The 20332-nt window shown below is 45.1% G+C and overlaps 1 protein-coding gene across 20 annotated transcripts in view; it reads left to right on the forward strand.

The window, feature by feature from the left end:
- The window catches only part of CREM (cAMP responsive element modulator), a 98659-nt gene that overhangs the window by 24783 nt on the left and 53544 nt on the right, over positions 1 to 20332 (forward strand). For 17 of the 20 annotated variants that reach the window (XM_059656048.1, XM_059656042.1, XM_059656065.1 and 14 more), the window contains one exon: positions 1830 to 1953. The exons of the other annotated variants lie outside the window; for them this stretch is intronic. In XM_059656048.1, the coding sequence (XP_059512031.1) occupies positions 1830 to 1953 (124 nt within the window). The remainder of the gene's footprint in view (positions 1 to 1829; positions 1954 to 20332) is intronic. 20 annotated transcript variants of the gene reach the window in all.

A 20332-nucleotide genomic window follows, 5' to 3' on the forward strand; every position in this document is an offset into this window, starting at 1 on the left:
CCATCAGGGCTGATCTATGGGGTGATTGGGGCCCCTGCTCACACCCGCCTTGCTGGCCCCACCCCCGCCCCCAACCCCGCCATCGGTCACCTTCTTTGGGGTGACTGGCGTGGCGATCGGGTCCCCTGCTTGCACCTGTTTTGGCTTGGCGCCGCCTGCTCACCTGCTCCACCATCCCACCACGGTCCCACTCTTGTCGGGGCCTAGTAGGGCTGGCAGCTCCTCCACTGCCACCAACTACCAGCGCTGTGTTGCCTATGCCTGCCATGTTGTGCACTGCCCCTTGGTAGTCAGCACACGTCTAACTCCCGATCAGTTGAACTCCCGCCCGCGGGGACAATTTGCATATTAGCCTTTTATTATACTAGAGGCCTTGTGCACAAAATTCGTGCACGGCCGGGGGGGGGGGGTCTTTCAGCCCAGTCCGCACCCTCTTTCAATCCAGGACCCCTTGGGGGAGTCCAACTGCCAGTTTAGGCCCTTCCTGTGGGATAGGACCTAAACCGCAGTCAGACATCCCTCTCGCAATCCGGGACTGCTGGCTTCTAACCGCTCTCCTGCCTGCCTACCTGATTGCCCCTAACCACTCTGCCTGCCTGATCGCCCCTAACTGCCTCTGCCTCAGGCCCTGCCACCGCGGCTTCATCTGGAATGATGTCCAGAAGGTTGTTTGGCTGTCTGGTCTAATTAGCATATTATGCTTTTATTATTATAGACTAGGGGCCCAGTGCACGAATTTGTGCACTTTGAAAGGAACTGTGAGCCATGAGGCGGAGGTGGGCACAGGGGTGGGTCTAGGCCCATCCTCTGCACCCCTGCCCAGCCTCTCTCGGCTCGGCCCCCGGTCTCCTGTCTGCCAGCAGTCCCGCTCTTGCTGCCCCCATGCACTGATGGCACTGGCCCTGCTCGTATCCGCTGATGGACCAGAGCGATTGGGGCTGGTGCCAGCAGCAGATGCAAGTGGCAGCTGCAGCCCCGATCGCTCCTCAGGAGCAGGGGGAGATGGAGAAGCCCTCAGGGGAGATCAGGGCTGGCAGCCACCGCTTGCACCTGCTGATGGTGCCAAGTGATCGGGACTGGTGCTGGGCACCAGCAGCAGGTGTGAGCAGCAGCTCTGGCGCTGGCTGCAGGTGTGAGCAGGGCCGGCGCTGGCAGTGGGTGCAAGCGCTTGGGCAGGACCGCGGTGCTCGCGGGAGCAAAGAATTTTCAGTAACTGCCAGAGGCTCGCCCCAATGACAGCAACTGGTGCTCTGCCTTGGTCTGGTGCCCCTGCTCACCTGCTCCACTATCCAGACGCTACCAACACCCGCCATGGTCCGCACACCCCCCTTGGTGGTCAGCGCAGAGCATAGCAACCGGTTATTCAGTTGTTACGGTTGTTTTACCATTCGGCCTATTTGCATATTAGCCTTTTATTATATAAGATTATAATGCATTCAATTTGGATAGTTGCAAAATTCTTTCATACTACATCAAATTATAAAGCAGATGTATTTGGCCTTGAGAATCATAGACTTTATGTAAAACAAAAACACTGATTTTTATCACTTATTTATACTATAGGGCTTAAAATAATTATTAAGGAAACTTTACTATAAGATTCAAAACATTTTTAAGAAACTAATTTCCATAAAACATTTTGCAGTCCATATTCACTGAGCATAGGAGATACCTTAAGTTTGGAGAGTTGGGACTCTGCAAATAAACTTATTTCTTGAAAAAATAAACTAGTACATTTGGATGACAGAAATGAGTATCAGAAAGAGGTAAAAATAGAGAAATGTTTCAGATAAGACCTTAATGTTTCTTCCTTTTTACTGTCTTTTCAGACAAATGACCATGGAAACAATTGAATCTCAACAGGATGGAAGTGTAACAGATTCTGTGACAGAGAGAGAATCTGCAAATATGCAGGCTCAGACTGGTCAAAATTCAATCCCTAATTTAGCTCAGGTAAATTCATTGTAGGCAAAGCAGACACTGATGAAAGTTAAACTATATGAAAATGAGAATTATGTTTAGATTCTGTTTTATTGCAATTGATCTTTAAGTTTCCCTTGTTTCCTGATTAGGTATCCTTACTGATTTGATGTAGAAGGGAATCTACATGATTGAATTACTTTTGCATTGTAACAGACACTTTGCACCACTTTCCACCACTTATGCAAAGGAAAAATAAAAACCTCTCCATAATATGTAATCCTCAAGTTAATATTTATATACTAGAGGCCGGTGCACAAAAATGTGTGCACTCGGGGGGTGGGGGGGGGGTCCCCTCAGCCCAGCCTGTGACCTCTCGCACTCTGGGACCCCTTGGGGGATGACCACCTGCTGGTTTAGGCCTGCTCCCCGGGGGATTGGGCCTAAGCTGGCAATCAGACATCCCTCTGGCAGCCCGGCAGCCCTTGGAGGATGTCCACTTGACAGCGGGGAGCAGACCTAAGCTGCAATCGGACATCCTTAGCACTGCTGAGGAGGCAGGAGAGGCTCCCACCACCACCGCTGTACTGGCAGCCATCAGCCTGGCTTGTGGCTGAGCAGAGCTCCCCCATGTGGGAGCGCACTGACCACCAGGGGGCAGCTCCTGCATCAAGCGTCTGCCCCCTGGTGGTCAGTGTCTATCATAGTGACCAGTCATTCCCAGTCTTTCTGCTGTTAGGGTCAGTTTGCATATTACCCTTTTACTATATAGGATAGAGGCCTGGTGCATGGGTGGGGGCCGGCTGGTTTGCCCTGAAGGGTGTCCCGGATCAGGGTGGGGGTCCCCACTGGGGTGCCTGGCCAGCCTGGATGAGGGGCTGATGGGTGTTTGCAGGCTGGCCATAGCCCCTTCAGGGTGGGGGTCCCCACTGGGGTGCCTGGCCAGTCTGGGTGAGAGGCTGAGGGCCGTTTTCAGGCTGGCCTGTGACTGAAGCTCCCAGCCTCTCCTTTTTTCTTTTTTTTTATTCTGGGATTTATTTACCTTCTATAATTGAAACTCTGTTGCCTTCACTGGTGCTCCCAGCTCTGAGGCCGCAGCTGGCTGAAAGCAGGTATCTGGGGTTTGTTTAGCTTCTATAATTGAAACTTTGTTGCTTTCGGAGCTTAAAGCAGGCCACGGCAGGCGGGGAACCTTGGCTTCCTCCATCACTGGAGCAAGCAAACCTCCTGCTCGCTTCAGCTGCGTGGCTGCCGGCCGCCATCTTTGTTGGCAGTTAATTTGCATATCCTGCTGATTAGCCAATGGGAAGCGTAGCGGAGGTACGGTTAATTACCCTTTTGTCTCTTATTAGATAGGATATTTTGATTTCAGAGAAGAAGGAAGAGGGAGAGAGAGATGGAAACATCAATGATGAGAGAGAATCACTGATCGGCTGCTTCCTGCATGCCCCCCACTGGAGATTGAGCCTGCAACCTGGGCATGTGCCCTTGACTGGAATCAAACCTGGGATCTTTCAGTCCCCAGGCCAATGCTCTTATCCACTGAGCAAAACACCTAGGGCCTCAAATTATTATTATTTGAGAAGGTTGGTAATTCCAAATCTCTAGTTTTATACTCTTATTTATAAATATGTCAGAAGTCTTACTGTTTGCCCAGTATATATTTGGTTTAATCTTTATTTTCTTTTTTTAAAAAGTTAGGTCTTAAACTTTGTTTTCTAGCTTCTAAAATTTATTTCTGAGATACCTATAAAAATATAGGTATTTATAGTAAAAACAAACTCATGTATTTATTTAGTTAATCAAATATTTATTGAGTACCCCCAGTATCTAGTAGGCAATATTCTAGATGCATGGGGACATGTGGTTCTTGGCCTTAAAAATGGCTTAGTTGCCCTAACTGGTTTGGCTCAGTGGATAGAGTGTCAGCCTGCGGACTCAAGGGTCCCAGGTTCGATTCTGGTCAAGGGCATGTACCTTGGTTGCGGGCACGTACCTTGGTTGCGGGCACATCCCCAGTAGGGGGTGTGCAAGAGGCAGCTGATCGATGTTTCTCTCTCATCGATGTTTCTAACTCTCTATCCCTCTCCCTTCCTCTCTGTAAAACATCAATAAAATATACTTTAAAAAAAATGGGTTAGTGGGATAGACAGGTATTTTTTTAAAAAATATTTTTTTTATTGATTTCAGAGAGGAAGGTAGAGGGAGAGAGAGATAAAAACATCAATGATGAGAGAGAATTATTGATCGGCTGCGTCCTGCATTCCCCTACTGGTGATTGTGCCTGCAACCCAGGCATGTACCCTTGACCGGAATTGAAACCAGGACTTTTAGTCCACAAGGCTGACACTTTATTCAGTAAGCCAAACTAGCTAGAGCTAAACTTGCTATCTTAACTGATAGCAAGAAGGTGTACAAAACCACTAAAACATATAGAGGAGGGAGAAGCCAGTTGACTAGGAGTGCTTTGCAGAGGAATTGACTTTGGAGCTAGATGTAAAGTAGTGATTCCCAAAGTGGGCGCTACCGCCCCCTGGTGGGCGCTGCAGCGATCCAGGGGGACGGTGATGGCCACAGGTGCATTTGTTTTAACTTTTTTTGTATTACCTTTCTATTCTGAGTTCAATAAATAGTTTCATAATTTCAAACTTCAATGTTTCTAATTTACTATATTTTACGAAAAAGGTAGAAACATTAATACATATATCTTTCTGTTTAATTGCTATTAAAATTTAAAAAAATCCATTTCCAGGTGGCGCTGAGTAATATTTTTTCTGGAAAGGGGGCGGTAGGCCAAATAAGTTTGGGAACCACTGATGTAAAGGGTGTGTAGGAGTTTGCCAGCTAGGTAGGGATAGGGAAGAAAATTCTAGTCCAGGGAATACTGTGCAGACAGAGAATTGCAGGTACCGAGGCTAGTGTCTGGGCTGGGAATTGGAGCTGGGCAAGGTCAGCAGAAGGTTGTATACATTTGAGAATGTAGAGTATCCTGTATTCTAAATATTCTTGAAATATTTTCCAGTGAACACTTTAGTACACTTAGCAGCTGTGTGGAGGTTGTATTGGAAGTCAGCGAGCCAGTAGGAGGTTATCATTTGGGTGGAGTCATGGTAGTGTGGGGACAGCAGCAGTGAAATTTCCACTGTGTCTTGAAAGGAGAATATCTAGGGCCTGATGGCTGACTAGATGGCTCAGGGGGCACATCAGCCATTTCCTGGGTTGTCTCAGGCCAGACTGGTTCCCTTGAGTTCTCTTCTGAGACTAGGTGGGCCCCATGCACCCAGCCTGCTAACTCTTTTAAGCTCCTGACACCCACTCACCCCACAGAGGTTTCTCCTCCTAAGTATTCTGTGGAGCTGCATCTCCCTGGCAACATTCTTCTTTGTTACCTTGGAAGACTGGCATGCAGACACCATTGCTATTTAAGGAGAAAAAAATAGCACCCTTTTTCTTACTTAAAAAAATAATAATGCATGTTCATGGAAGAAAATTAAGTAAATATATATTATTATAAAGAAGAAAATAAAATATCTCCTTAATATTGAGAAATATAATTATTGTTAGCATTTTGGTGTATATTCTTTAGTCATCTTTGTGTGAATAGTATAGAGTGCACATATATTCTTTCATGAATTTGGTATCTTCTAGAGTTTTCATGATTCCTGGGCTGAAATTCTGTCCTTCCTTGCCTAAGTGGTAGTCTAAGCAAAGCTTCCTGCTGCCTCCACTTCCCTCCCTTTAGAAACTGGCTCACTGACCTCCACACAGGCCTTTTCCCCTGCACAGTCAAAACAATAGATCTCCGTTGTCTAAAGATAATAATTTGCAATTCTGAGGACCTTCAACCTGGGTGAGCCTCAGAAGTTGCTAAAGATGTCAAATAATATGAAGCGTTCAAAATAACCTTGGATTTATGAGGTTTTGGAATTGGAGTCCAATTAACAAAAACTAGGTTTTAGTAGGCTAGAGAATAAATATGGGGAAGAGGAAGTGGAAATTGGAAGTATAGATTCCTCGAGAAACATTTCTGTGAAATAACAGAGAAAGATGGGTCTGTGAGACAAAGAAGAGAACTGGGGTCTGGGAAAGTTAGGTGTGTTTTGAACAAAATAGAAGGGGGAGATAGAGACTTGAGAAGGCTGCATCACAACTAGAAAAAGCCTGTGGTTTACATTTATAGTCCTTAACTTCTTTCAAAATCTCAAACCTATCAAATGTTGATATTCATTAAATCTAGATAGCAAGTTCATGGACTTGCTATATTATTCTGTTTCTTAAATATTTTTTTTTTTTACATTTGTTGCAAATGATGCATTTATATTAGCACATTGTTATCACTTAGTTTACATCAGAGTTCACTCTTGGTGTTGTACATTCTATGGGTTTGGACAAATGTATAATGCTACATATTTACCATTAACCATTACCATTTACCATTATAGTAAGTTTCTTTCTTTTTTTTTTTTATTGCTTAAAGTATTACAAAGGGTATTACATATGTGTCCATTTTATCCCCCCGCCCTAGACAGTCCCCTAGCCTCCCCTATTCCCCAGTGTCTTATGTCCATTGGTTATGCTTATATGCATGCATACAAGTCCTTTAGTTGATCTCTTACCCCCCTACCTCCTGCCCCCCAACCCTCCCCGGCCTTCCCGCTGCAGCTTGACAATCTGAGGCAGCTCTGCCTCTGTATCTATTATTGTTCAAAGGTTTATAATGGTCTCTATTGTCCATGAATGAGTGAGATCATGTGGTATTTTTCCTTTATTGACTGGCTTATTTCACTTAGCATAATGCTCTCCAGTTCCATCCATGACGTTGCAAATGGTAAGAGTTCCTTCCTTTTTAGAGCAGCATAGTATTCCATCGTGTAGATGTACCACAGTTTTCTAATCCATTCATCTACTGATGGGCACTTAGGCTGTTTCCAGATCTTAGCTATGGTGAATTGTGCTGCTATGAACATAGGGGTGCATATATCCTTTCTGATTGGTGTTTCTGGTTTCTTGGGATATATTCCTAGAAGTGGGATCACAGGGTCAAATGGGAGGTCCATTTTCAGTTTTTTAAGGAAACTCCATACTGTCTTCCATAGTGGCTGCACCAGTCTGCATTCCCACCAGCAGTGCACAAGTGTTCCTTTTTCTCCACATCCTCTCCAGCACTTGTCGTTTGTTGATTTGTTGATGATAGCCAGTCTGACAGGTGTGAGATGGTACCTCATTGTTGTTTTGATTTGCATTTCTCGGATGATTAGTGACTTTGAGCATGTTTTCATATGTCTCTTGGCTTTCTGAATGTCCTCTTTTGAAAAGTGTCTATTTAGGTCCTTTGCCCATTTTTTGATTGGATTGTTTATCTTCCTTTTGTTAAGTTGTATGAGTTCCCTATAAATTTTGGAGATTAGGCCCTTATCAGATATGACATTGGCAAATATGTTTTCCCACACAGTGGGTTTTCTCGTTGTTTTGTTGATGGTTTCTTTTGCTGTGCAGAAGCTTTTTATTTTGATGTAGTCCCATTTGTTCATTTTTTCTTTAGTTTCAAGTGCCATGTTTCTTAAATATTTAATAAAAAAATAAATTATTGCCCTCCCTGGTTTGGCTCGGTGGATAGAGCGTCAGACTGCAGACTGAAGAGTCCCAGGTTCGATTCCCGTCAAGGGCACATGCCCGAGTTGCAGGCTCAATCCCCAGTTGGGGGCGTGCAGAAGGCAGCGGATCAGTTATTCTTTCTCATCATTGATGTTTCTGTCTCTCTCTCCCTCTCCCTTTCTCTCTGAAATCAATAAAAATATATTAAAACTAAATAAAAATAAATTATGGTTTTTATCTTTCACCTAATAGGAATGTTAAGATATTAAGAAATAATCTGTATGTGGGTTCATTGATTATTTTGGTTAAATAAGAGTTATCCTCGCCCTAGATAGTTTGGCTCAGTGAATAGAGTATCAGCCCACTAACTGTAGAGTCCTGGGTTTGATTCTGGTCAAGGGCATGTATCTTGGTTGCAGGCTTGATTACATCCAGACCATGGTTGAGGCACATGCAGGAAGCAACCAATCAATGTGTCTCTCTCACATCGATGTTTCTCTCTCTCTGTCTCTTCCACTCCTTTCTACTCTCTCTAAAAATCAAAGGATAATCATCCTCAAGTGAGGATTAACAACATCAACGAAAGAGTTATCCTCAATGTTATGCATAGATCATGATTTTGAAGAATTAGTACACAATTCTCAGCAGTCAAAATTTTCTAAACATAATTACCAATTTATACTTTTATGATGCCTGAATTTGTTCATTTATGACTAGTTATTTTTATTATTATTATGATGCAATATTATATAATAGAAGGATTAGAACATCAAACTAAAATTTTTATTAATTCTGTAATGTATGCTAAAAGTGATCGACTCTTCTGAATAATTCCACATGTCATTGTATTTACTTGTCACTAATTTTATTCAAACTGGAGGATTATAAATTCTTGGAAATTTTACATATAATTCAGTTTTGTATAAAGAGAAATTTTTAATATTTTCCTTTTTACATGCTCAAATTATCATTACATAGTATGGAAACAAAAGGTGTGATCAAAAGATTTAGTCACTTTGATCCTTTGCATCTGGTCATTTAATAGTAGTGTTGCTGGTGGAAATGGGGTCCTTTCACGGAGTCACAAGAAAAGCATTTTGGGAGACCCATGCATGGGAAGATGAGATGTAGTGGTAAAGTTTATTAGAATAGAAATAGCCCTAGCCAGTTTGGCTCAGTGGATAGAGCACTGGCCTGTGGATTAAAGGGACTATTATTCAATTCCAGTCAAGGGTATGTACCTCGGTTGCAGGCTCCTCCCAGGCCTGGGCTCTGGTCATGGCACATGCAGGAGGCAACCAATCGATGTGTTTCTCTCACATAGATATTTCTCTCTGTCCTTTTCTCTCTCTTCTACTCTTTCTAAAATCAATGGAAAAATATCCTCAGGTGAGGATTAAAAATAAAGAATAGAAATAGAAGGCTGCCCCAGGTTCCCAGTGTCTCATCTCCTTTGGTCCTACTGTCTTTATCAAGTTCAGAGGAAAGACCAGGGTCCACAAATTCTTTGATTCAGTTTATACCAAAGCTTAGTCCAGTTCAGCCCTTGTTCATCCAGTTAGTGTCTAGTGTCGTTTCTATCTTCCCCCCCAGCCCCCTGTTGGGCTCCAGCTGGAGCTACATTGCCGTTCTCAGGCAGCTGGTAGGCCCACATGGCTGCTACTGAGAGGGAACATGTGAACAAATGCATGTTACAGGACCATAGAGAGAGCTTGCCTTTGTTAAGATTGGATTGATTATATTATCTTGGGCTTGGAAAAGACCAGGTGCTCTTTCAAACTATACAATCAGTTTTCCAATCCTGCCCAGGCTGATGTTGGGCCCTCTCCCTAACCAATCCCATTTCCTAGATCTTTTGGGGTTCTGTGCTCCCTATCCAATCTGATCCTTTCCCCAGGCTAGACAGACAGTCTTCATGGTCGCCATCTTGGCTCCTACTCCATATGCCTCAGAGTAGAAGCACCTCCCCCTGTGCTATCTTGTCTTTTACTGGGCATGTGCCCAGTAGAAGAATTTCCTCTTTATTGTTTTTTTCCTGCGGGCCCCCCCCTCCCCTCCTCCACCAGTCCAGACAATAGACCAGTTGTACCCTGGGAGATTGGAAAGTTGGCCCTTTCTTCCCACAGGGGGGCGGGAGGGCTATTAATCCCCTTGGTGACACAATAGTGTTATCTCCTGAGGTGTCTGAAGCTGTAACTTCAACACTTAGACTTTATTGTCTGATTTAGCCCCCTAGTTTATTAATGCTTAATAATGTCTGATTCCCTTTGCTTCCTTACTTTATTTATACCTAGCTACCTACACTAACAGTAGTGGTTTTGAGTACCCTGGCCTTTCCATAGCATCTGCTAGTCAAGTTTACTCTGCAAATCATCCCAAGATCTGAAAACTTGAGCTTGCTCTTGGCCGACAGGCCTCTGTTGTCCTAACTGATTGTGGGAGGCAGTAGTGCTCCAAGGAAAGCAGGAGTTTTCAGTTTTTCTGTTTTATAACTTTGCAGCTATAAATGGAGCCTTTCCCTTCTATTTGTAGTCAAAAGTAAATAGAAGTCACCGTGATGATAATATGAAAGAGCTGGAATTGGGAGTGGCCACTGTAGGGACCAAAGTTCTGCCACCCAGAAGCTGCTTTTTGGGATATTGATTTTAAGCTGTTTATTATGAAACAAGACTCAGAAAGAAACGTACACCCTCCCCCCTTTCCTTCCCAAGAGATTCAGGAAGAGGAACCTGCTTCAGGAAGATCTTAGGATGGTGACTCAGCCTGATTTGAATTAAGTGTGGTAAACTGGAGGGCTTTAGGCAAGCACCTGTCAGGGGTGGGCAAACTTTTTGACCCGAGGGCCACAATAGGTTCTTAAACTGGACCCTGGACCGGAGGTCCGGAACAAAAGCAGGGATGGAGTGTTTGTGTGAACTAATATAAATTCAAAGTAAACATCATTACATAAAAGGGTACGGTCTTTTTTTTTTTTTTAGTTTTATTCATTTCAAACGGGCCGTAGTTTGCCCACGGCTGTTAGCTAGATACTCTCTATGTTCCATTGTTAGAGACCTAGTTAGGATTTTCTGTCCTGTGTGTTCTGCATTTCCTCAACTGTAAATCACCCATTCTCACTTCTGAAATCTAGTACCCTTTAATTCCCCACCCCTTTTCTCCTTTGTCCAAAATGTTTATATACCCAAGTTGCCTCACTGTCTTTGGAATTTTTATGTATTGATCATGTCTATGTGAATTCCCCATGTGCATGTATTAAACTTTGATTTTTTTTCCTGTTAATTTAGTTATTGGCTCAGCCTGAAGAACTGAGAAAGTAGGAGGAAAAGTATTAATATTTTTTTAGCCCCTACTGTAAGGTGGCTCAGGAGGTGGCGCAGAAAACAAAGAGAATCAAGCAGGTCAGAGAGGAGGAAAGGAGAAAGTTTAATCCGCCTCCCCAGGCGGGACTAACCAGCCCAAAGGTGGGGCCAGTGAATTCGAACCAACAGGGCGGGGGGTGCTTTGTTTTATACTGCGATTGGGTGAGGGGCGGGGGCGTGAACTGAGGAAGTTCCCGCTTCGGGGTATTCTGGACAGAGTCATTATTTGTGTATTGGCATCTGTCTGGCATGTTGATCTGTTAGGAATTCCATGGAGGGTCCATTATCTCGTCACCATCTGCCTTGCAGTGGCATGCATCCGATCCTGGGCTCCCTCCGACCTAATACCTACATCATAAATAAACCCTGGCGTGGCAAATAGTTGAGGTTAATTATTGTGATGGCTTTCTTTATTAATAATATATAATATATTTTTATTGATTTCAAAGAGGAAGGAAGAGAGAGAGAGAGAGAGAGAGAGAGAGAGAGAGAGAGAGAGAGAAAGAGAAACATCTATGATGAGAGAATAATTGATCAGCTGCCTCGGCATGCCCCAACCTCAGGATCAAGCCTGCAACCTGGGCATGTGCCCTGACTGGGAATCGAACCCTGACCTCCTGGTTCATAGGTTGATGCTCAACTGCTGAGCAGGGCTGTGATGGCTTTCTTTCCTCAGTTTCTTTCTTTCTTTCTTTTTTTTAAAATATATATTGATATACTTTTAATTAAGCTGGTATCTTATTTGTTAAGTGTATGTATTGATATATTTAGATTAATTCCATTCCCCTACCCCTTGAAAAAACTCTTGGTAGTAATTTGGAGAGTCTATTTTAAAAAACCAAACCAGGAGGAAATCCTTCCAAAAGCTAAAATGGTGAAAAGCAAAATCACTACATTAAGTCTTGTAATTACCCCGCGAATCACAGGAGGACGCCTCAAGAAGTCGAATTAAAGAGTCATGTTTATTGCAATCTTGGACTATGAGGGGCCATTCCCAAATCTCATAGCAATAAGATGGTGGCAAAACCAGACTTATATAGGCAAAAATCACAAAGGTATTGATTACATCCCAGGGTTTGGAATGTGGCACCTGGCTCGCAAAAAAGCAGATTACAGAAGCAGAATTAAGCATGTTAATTACAATTTCGGGTCTAGGGGTCACTGAATTGACAGAAATACATTATCTAGAGCCCTCGGGTAACCTGGGTTAAACTTAGGCATGTTATCTAAATTACAGTTTTGGGTCTCCAGATCACTGAGTTGTCAGGACAATTTAGAGTAATTGTGCTGTCCTGGTCTCGTGACCACTGAGTCAGCTGGAACGCACCACCTGTGGCCACTAAAACAATTTAGGGTAATTGTGCTGTCCTGTTTCCCAGGTACAGAAGAATGTGCTTCGATAACCAGTAAGATCACAATCAATGGGATAGTCATTCAATCAATAAGGCATTCCAATCGAATGGGATGATTTATACAATTCAGAAAATCAAAATAACCTGTCCATTGTTAAACAAAGCAAATAGGTACCATACTTCATAAGTAGTTTTAAAACAGTCACACATATTCTCTGGAAAAAATATAATCTTTAAATGGATAATGGGAGATTAAAATTTCTTTTGTGATACCCTAGCCGGTTTGGTGCAGTGGATATTGTGTTGGCCTGCAGACTGAAGGGTCCCAGGTTCAATTCCAGTCAAGGGCACATGCCCCAGGTTTCGGGCTTGATCCCCAGTAGGTGAGGTAATCCACATGGAGCCATTGAAAAAGACACACTTTAAAACTACCTTTCTGGAGCTTCTTTCTTTATAACTGCTGATTGAGCCTTGGGCCTGAGTGTCTGAAAGCTCAGTAACTCTTCTTTGTAAATGACCAGTTCTCAAGCTTTCAGAAAAGATAAAAAGAAGAAAGGAGCAGAATCACATGTCATAGAGTTGGAAGGAGACTCTGAAGATCATCAAGGTCAGCATCATGCTTTGAGAGAATTAGTTTTAATATAAAAGTTAACCTTGACCTGGCTGTTGTGGCTTAGTGGTTGAGTGTTGACCTATGAACCAGGAGGTCACAGTTCAATTCCTGGTTGGGGCACATGCCTGAGTTCCAGGCTCCACCGTTGGTAGGGGGCGTGCAGGAGGCAGCTAATAAATGATTCTCTCATCATTGATGTTTCTATCTTTCCTTCTCCTCTCTCAAATCAGTAAAAATACATTTTTTAAAAAAGTTAACCTTTTGGAGGACCTGTATATTTTTGGAAAGTAGGAGACCTTAGGGAGCAGAGAAGGCCACCAGGCACTTGTTCATGGATTATATATATTCTGCTAATCTTTCTTATCCTGTTGTAAATGCAAACAGGAGGGAAAGAAGCACCTCAAAGTAAAGCAGGCCTGGCATTCAGAGGGATTGAAGTAGGAATGATTTAACAAGGGCACATTTTTTATTTTTATTTTTTAAAATACATTTTATTTTTTACAGAGAGGAAGCGAGAGAGATAGGTAGAAACATTGATCAGCTGCCTCCTGCACACCTCCTACTGGGGATGTGCCCGTGACCAAGGTACATGCCCTTGACCAGAATTGAACCTGGGACCTTTCAGTTCACAGACTGACGCTCTATCCACTGAGCCAAACTGGTTAGGGCAACAAGGGTACATTTTAATGTATGAGTTGTATGTCTTCCGTTTCAATCTTGTGGAAAATTGAAATAACACTCTCATTTGTTTTGGTGGTCCTAATTAGGACCAGGAAGGATGTGGATGGCTATCAGAAAACAAAACAACATTCCCCCACCCCCCAAAAAAATCCCACAACTATACACACACACACACACACACACACACACACACCAAATTCAAGTAACATTTGCTAATGATAATGGGTCAGCAACATCATATTTGTATATTAAAGATGGTCTGCATTGTGTTAGATTGATTTGGTATAATTTACTGTCACCTAAGTAGGTCTAGCTTAAACTCAGTGTTTAATTGAATCTTGTTTTTGTAAAGTTCAGTATGCTAATCCCCTTACTTGAGGGATTCTTTTTATTTTATTTATTTATTTATTTTAAATATATTTTTTTATTGATTTTTTACAGAGAGGAAGGGAGAGAGATAGACAGTCAGAAACATCGATGGGAGAGAAACATCGATCAGCTGCCTCCTGCACATCTCCCACTGGGGATGTGCCCTCAACCCAGGCACATGCCCTTGACCGGAATTGAACCCAGGACCCCTCAGTCCGCAGGCCGACGCTCTATCCACTGAGCCAAACCGGTCTCGGCAAGGGATTCTTATTGAAGGAGAAAAATGTTTCTCTTAAGATTTTGGCCGAAACCGGTTTGGCTCAGTGGATGGAGCGTCGGCCTGCGGACTGAAGGGTCCCGGGTTCGATTCCGGTCAAGGGCATGTACCTGGGTTGCGGGCACGTCCCCAGTGGGAGATGTGCAGGAGGCAGCTGATAGATGTTTCTCTCTCATCGATGTTTCTAACTCTCTATCTCTCTCCCTTTCTCTCTGTAAAAAATCAATAAAAAATATATATATATTTTAAAAAAAAAAGATTTTGAAATAAAAATGTACACTTTATTATTGACTTTCTGTTCTGTATTTTTATGTATTCCTTCTCCGAGCTCTTTTTCATTGCCCTAATTTAATTTTTTAAATTACAATGTTGTATTCACTGAGAATTATCTGTAAAAATGAACAAAAGTTGGAAGAAAAAGTAAAACAGTGAAATTTTTTCAATAACTGTTAAATCTGCATTATATGTTGTTCCTTAGTCAACTAATATAAGAAAATATATTGCTTTGAAATGTAGCTCATTCTTGAAGGCAATTCAAGGTTTGAAAGACATAAGTAAAATTGTGAACTGTTAATATTAGTGACCATTTTGTTCAGATTGGATAAGAATTTATTATACACATGTGCTCATATACTTTTTTTTTTTTTTTTGGAGGGGTAGGGGTTTAATCCTCACTGGAGGATTTTTTTTCCATTGCTTTTCAGAGAGAGTGGAAAGGAGGGAGGAGGGAGGAGGGAGGAGGAGAGAGGAACAGAGAGAAGTATTGGTTGCTTCCTGCACAAGCCTCTACCAGGGTCAGGGATTGAACCTGCACCCAGGTATGTGCCCTTGACTGGGAATCAAACTCGAGAACCTTTGGTGCACAGGCCAACGCTCTAACCACTGTGAATACTAGCCAGGCAATATTTTGAAAACTCTGTATATGATAGCTAATAGATTTCTTTAAAGGTTAATTTTGGCTTTAGAATGTACTCTATCTTTTCATCTCAGTGATAATGTTTTGCTTTGAATAAAATTTGATATTCAAAGGTAATTTCAACAGTTATAAAACAATCAAAAGTCAGTTTTCAGAAAAAGATTTTGTTTCTGTACTTACTAGAGGCCTGGTGCACAAAATTCATGCACTCAGCGGGGGGTGGGGCACCCCTAAGCCCAGCCTGCACCCTCTTGCAGTCTAGGAGCCCTCTGTCAGTCGGACATCCCTTAGCACTGCCTCGGAGGCAGGAGAGGCGCCCGCCACCTCCGCTGTGCTCGCCAGCCATGAGCCCAGCTTCTGGCTGAGCAGTGCTCTCCCTGTGGGAGCGCACTGACCACTGGGGCACAGCTCCTGCTTTGAGCGTTTGTCCCCTGGGGTCAGTGCACATCATAGTGACCAGTTGTTCCATCGTTCGGTCGATTTGCATATTAGCCTTTTATTATATAGGAAAATCATAAGACAGTGCATCCCAATTTGTTCTAGTATTTGAGAGATAGCTAAATGTTTTCTGTCATCCTATCTAATAATAGAGAAACATGTTAATTAGCTGTACCTCCGCTACCATTCCCATTGGCTAATCAGGGTGATATGCAAATTAACTGCCAACCAAGATGGCGGCCGGCAGCCAGGCAGCTTGAAGCGAACAGGAGGCTTGCTTGCTTCAGTGACGGAGGAAGCCAACGTTCCCCGCCTGCCTTGCCGGCCTCTGAGCTTGCAGTTAAGAAACATTGTTACAAATATAGAAGCTAAACAAAACCCCAGAACCTGCTTTCAGCAAGCCGGGCTTCAGCAGGCAGGACCGCAACATTGTTTCAATTATAGAACAAATGCAGATCCCTGCTTTCAGCCAGCCGGGATCTCAGAGCTGGAGTGAGCAGGACCGCAACAGTGTTACAATTATAGAACCCAAACAAACCAGATACCTGCTTTCAGCAGCCGAGGCCTCAGAGCTGGAGCCTAGCCTCAGAGCTAAAGCTGGCCCAGAATAAAAAAAAAGAAAAAAAGGACAGGTTGGGAGCTTCAGTCACCCGCCAGCCTGAAAACGGCCCCCAGCCCCTTACCCAGACTGGCCAGGCACCCCAGTGGTGACCCCCACCCTGAAGGAGGTGTGACCAGCTGCAAACAGCCATCAACCTCTCATCCAGGCTGGCCAGGCACCCCAGTGGGGACCCCCACCCTGATCCAGGACACCCTTCAGGGCAAACCAGCCGGACCCCACCCGTGCACCAGGCCTCTATTCTATATAGTAAAAGGGTAATATGCCTCCCAGCACCGGGATCAGCAGAGCTGCGAGGCCTCCCGGCACCAGGGTCAGCGTGACAGGGGGCAGCACCCAAACCCCCTGATCGCCCTGCGGCTCTGTGTGTGACAGGGGGTGGGGCCACAACCTCCCTATCCGCCTTGCTCTGTTTGTGACAGGGGAAGGCGCCCCAAACCCCTGATCAGCCCTGCTCTGTGCCTGATGGGGGGAGCTCCCCAACCCCCTGATCGCCCTGCGGCTCTGTGTGTGACAGGGTGAGGTGCCCCAACCGCTCCCTATGGGCCCTGCTCTGTGTGTGACGGGGTAGAGCCATAACCTCCCCATCGGCCCTGCCCTGAGTGTGACAGTGGTGGTGCCCCAACTCCCCTATCGGCCCTACTCTGTGAGTGACGGGGGAGCTCCTCAACTCCCTGATTGGCCCTGCTCTGTGCGTGACAGGGGGAAGCTCCCCAACCCCCTGATGGGCCCTGCTCTGTGCGTGACGGGGTGGCGCTGCAACCTCCCTGTCGACCCTGCCTTGAGTGCAACAGGGGGCGGTGCCCCAACCCCCCAATCGGCCCTACCCTGAGCGTGACTGAGGGTGGCATCGCAACCTCCCGATCTGCCCTTCTCTGTGCATGACAGGGGGCGGTGCCCCAACTCCCCAATCGACCCTGCTCTGAGCCCGACGAGGGGCTGCACCTAGGGATTGGGCCTGCCCTCTGCCACCCGGGAGCAGGCCTGAGCCAGCACGTCATTATCTCCTGAGGGGTCCCAGACTGCGAGAGGGCACAGGCCAGGCTGAGGGACCCCCTTTCCTCCCCGAGTGCACAAATTTTTGTGCACCGGGCCTCTAGTCTATATATATATATATATATATATATATATATATATATATATATATATATATATATAAAAGCCTAAGTGACCGAATGACTGGTCGACTAGTCGCTATAACATGCACTGACCACCAGGGGGCAGATGCTCAATGTAGAAGCTGCCCACTGATGGTGAGTGTGCTCCCACAGTGGGAACACCGCTCAGCCAGAAGCCAGGCTCATGAGCACAGGTGCAGCAGCGCGAGCTACTCCCACCTCCGTGGCAGTGCTAGCGAGTGGCAGCTGCGGCAGGTGCAGCAGGGCCGGGATGAGCAGAACAGCACCTGGCCTGTCTTGGGCTCCTCCCTGCCACCTGCCACTTCCTGCACTGCTACATTCCTTGGAGGATGTCAGACTGCCGATTTTGGCCAGATCCCAAGGGGTCCTGGATTGCAAGAGGGTACCGGCCAGGCTGAGGGACCCCACCGGTGCACGAATCTGTGCACCAGGCCTCTAGTTTATATTATAATGATTTTCTTTTGAGGTTTGGATACTTTTTGTTTGATGTTAACATTCTTAGTTTTAGTAATGGCTAGCTATAATGGGAAAATAACTGGGTATAAATGCAGTTATTCTTTTTATCCTTTTCGTAGATTTTTCTCTACTAAAAGTAGGGGAACTGTTGCTTAAGGGGTATAGAGTTTCAGGTTTGCAAGATGAATATGCTTACTACTGAACTGTAAATTTACTGATGGTAAATTTTGTTATGTTTTTTAAATGTGAGTTTCCTGTGATTTATCTACACTAATAAAAGAGAAACATGGTAATTGGCGTACGACCACTACCCTTCCCATTGGCTAATCAGGGCAGTATGCAAATTAACTGTCAGCCAAGATGGTGGCCGGCAGCCAGGCAGCTTGAAACTAACACGAGGCTTGCTTGCTTCAGTGATGGAGGACTCCAACGTTCCCCGCCGGCCGCTGCAGGCCTCTGAGCCTGCAGTTTCAAACATTGTAACAAATACAGACGCTAAACAAAACCCCAGAAACCAGCTTTCAGCCAGCTGGGATCTCAGAGCTGGAGTTGATACAGAGTTTTGAGAACCGAAACAAACCAGATACCTGCTTTCAGGAGCGGAGGCCTAAGAGCTGGAGCCTCAGAGCTAAAGCTGGCCCAGAATAAAAAAGAAAAAGAAAAAAAGGAGCAGTTGGGAGCTTCAGTCCCAGCCTGAAAACAGCCCTCAGCCCCTCACCCAGACTGGCCAGGCACCTCTGTGGGGACCCCACCCTGAAGGGTGTGTGACCAGCTGCAAACAGCCATCATCCCCTCATCCAGGCTGGCCAGGCACCCCAGTGGGGACCCCCACCCTGATCCAGGACACCCTTCAGGGCAAACCAGCCGGACCCCACCCGTGCACCAGGCCTCTATTCTATATAGTAAAAGGGTAATATGCCTCCCAGCACTGGGATCAGCGGAGCCACGAGGCCTCCCGGCACCGGGATCAGCGTGACAGGGGGCTGCGCCCAAACCCCCTGATCGCAGTGTGGCTCTGTGTGTGACAGGGGGCAGGGCCACAACCTCCCTATCCGCCCTGCTCTGTTCGTGACAGGGGAAGGCCCCCCAACCCCCTGATCCGCCCTGCTCTGTGTGTGACAGGGGACGGTGTGCCAACTCCCCTATCGGCCCTACTCTGTGAGTGACAGGGGGAATCTCCTCAACCCCCTGATGGGCCCTGCTCTGTGCATGACGGGGGTGGGGGGGGAGCTCCCCAACCCCCTGATCGGCCCTGCTCTGTGCGTGATAGGGGGCAGCGCCCCAACCCCCTGATTGGCCCTGCTCTGAGCGTGACAGGGGGTGATGCCACAACCTCTCCATCGACTCTGCCTTGAGTGTGACAGGGCGCCGTGCCCCTACCCCCCAATCGGCCCTACCCTGAGCGTGACTGAGGATGGCATCGCAACCTCCCAATCTGTCCTACTCTGTGTATGACAGGGGGCGGCGCCCCAACTCCCCAATCGGCCCTGCTCTGAGCCCAACCAAGGGCTGCACCTAGGGATTGGGCCTGCCCTCTGCCACCCGGGAGCAGGCCTAAGCCAGCAGGTCATTATCTCCCAAGGGGTCCCAGACTGTGAGAGGCCACAGGCCGGGCTGAGGGCCCCCCCCCCCCCCCCGCCCAAGTGCACAAATTTTTGTGCACCGGGCCTCTAATATATATATATATATATCCATTTCAGAGAGAAAGGGAGAGGGGGAGAGAGAGATAGAAATATCAATGATGAGAGAGAATCACGCCCCCTACTGGGGATCAAGCCCACAACCCAAGCATATGCACTTGACCAGAATCCAACCTGGGACCCTTCGGTCTGCAGGCTGATGCTCTATATACTGAGCCAAACTGACTAAGGCTGTATTCTCTATTTTTTACCACAGTAAAAGTAGAACAACAATAAAAGAGTAGATAGGACATTGGGATATGAAAAAGGGCAACATTTTTATAGTTTCTTCTTTGAATAAGATTATTTATCTTGTCTTATTTTTTGTTACTACAACCTTTGTACTAATAAACCTCATACTGTTAAAGGAATTGCATTTGGAAAACATGGGCTTTGGGAAATTTTCACTTTATTGATTAATTGTGATGACATCTTAATAGTGCCTTTCAGAGTTTTCTTAAGCCCTATCAGAGATAAAACTCTAGTTGTTCTCCAAAAAGCCAGGGGAGAGAAAAGCCTGGTTATGATATTGCATGTATTAAGCAACAATATAAGATGAAGACAATGCAAGTAGAAATAGTTCAGGAAAAATGTTTGCCTTTAAATAGGTATATTCTATGTAGCGGAAGACCTCTATTTTTGCAGATTTAACAAAATATTTTAATGTAATTAAAAATTTAATGTAAGATTAACTTAAATAAAATTAACAACAATAAAAATAACAAAATTGAGCATTTATTGAATACTTAGTGTTTTTCCAGGCACTTTTCGAAGTGCTTTACATGCATTGACTTTATAGAAAAGGTACTATTTTCATTCTCCTTTGCAGTTGAGGAAAATAAGACACAGAGAGGCTGAATAGGTCACACAGTGAGTAAAAGGCGGAGCCAAGATTAGATTCCAGGCAATTTGGCTTTAG

Source organism: Myotis daubentonii, chromosome 1 (genome assembly GCF_963259705.1).
Source record: "Myotis daubentonii chromosome 1, mMyoDau2.1, whole genome shotgun sequence".
NCBI lineage: Eukaryota > Metazoa > Chordata > Mammalia > Chiroptera > Vespertilionidae > Myotis > Myotis daubentonii.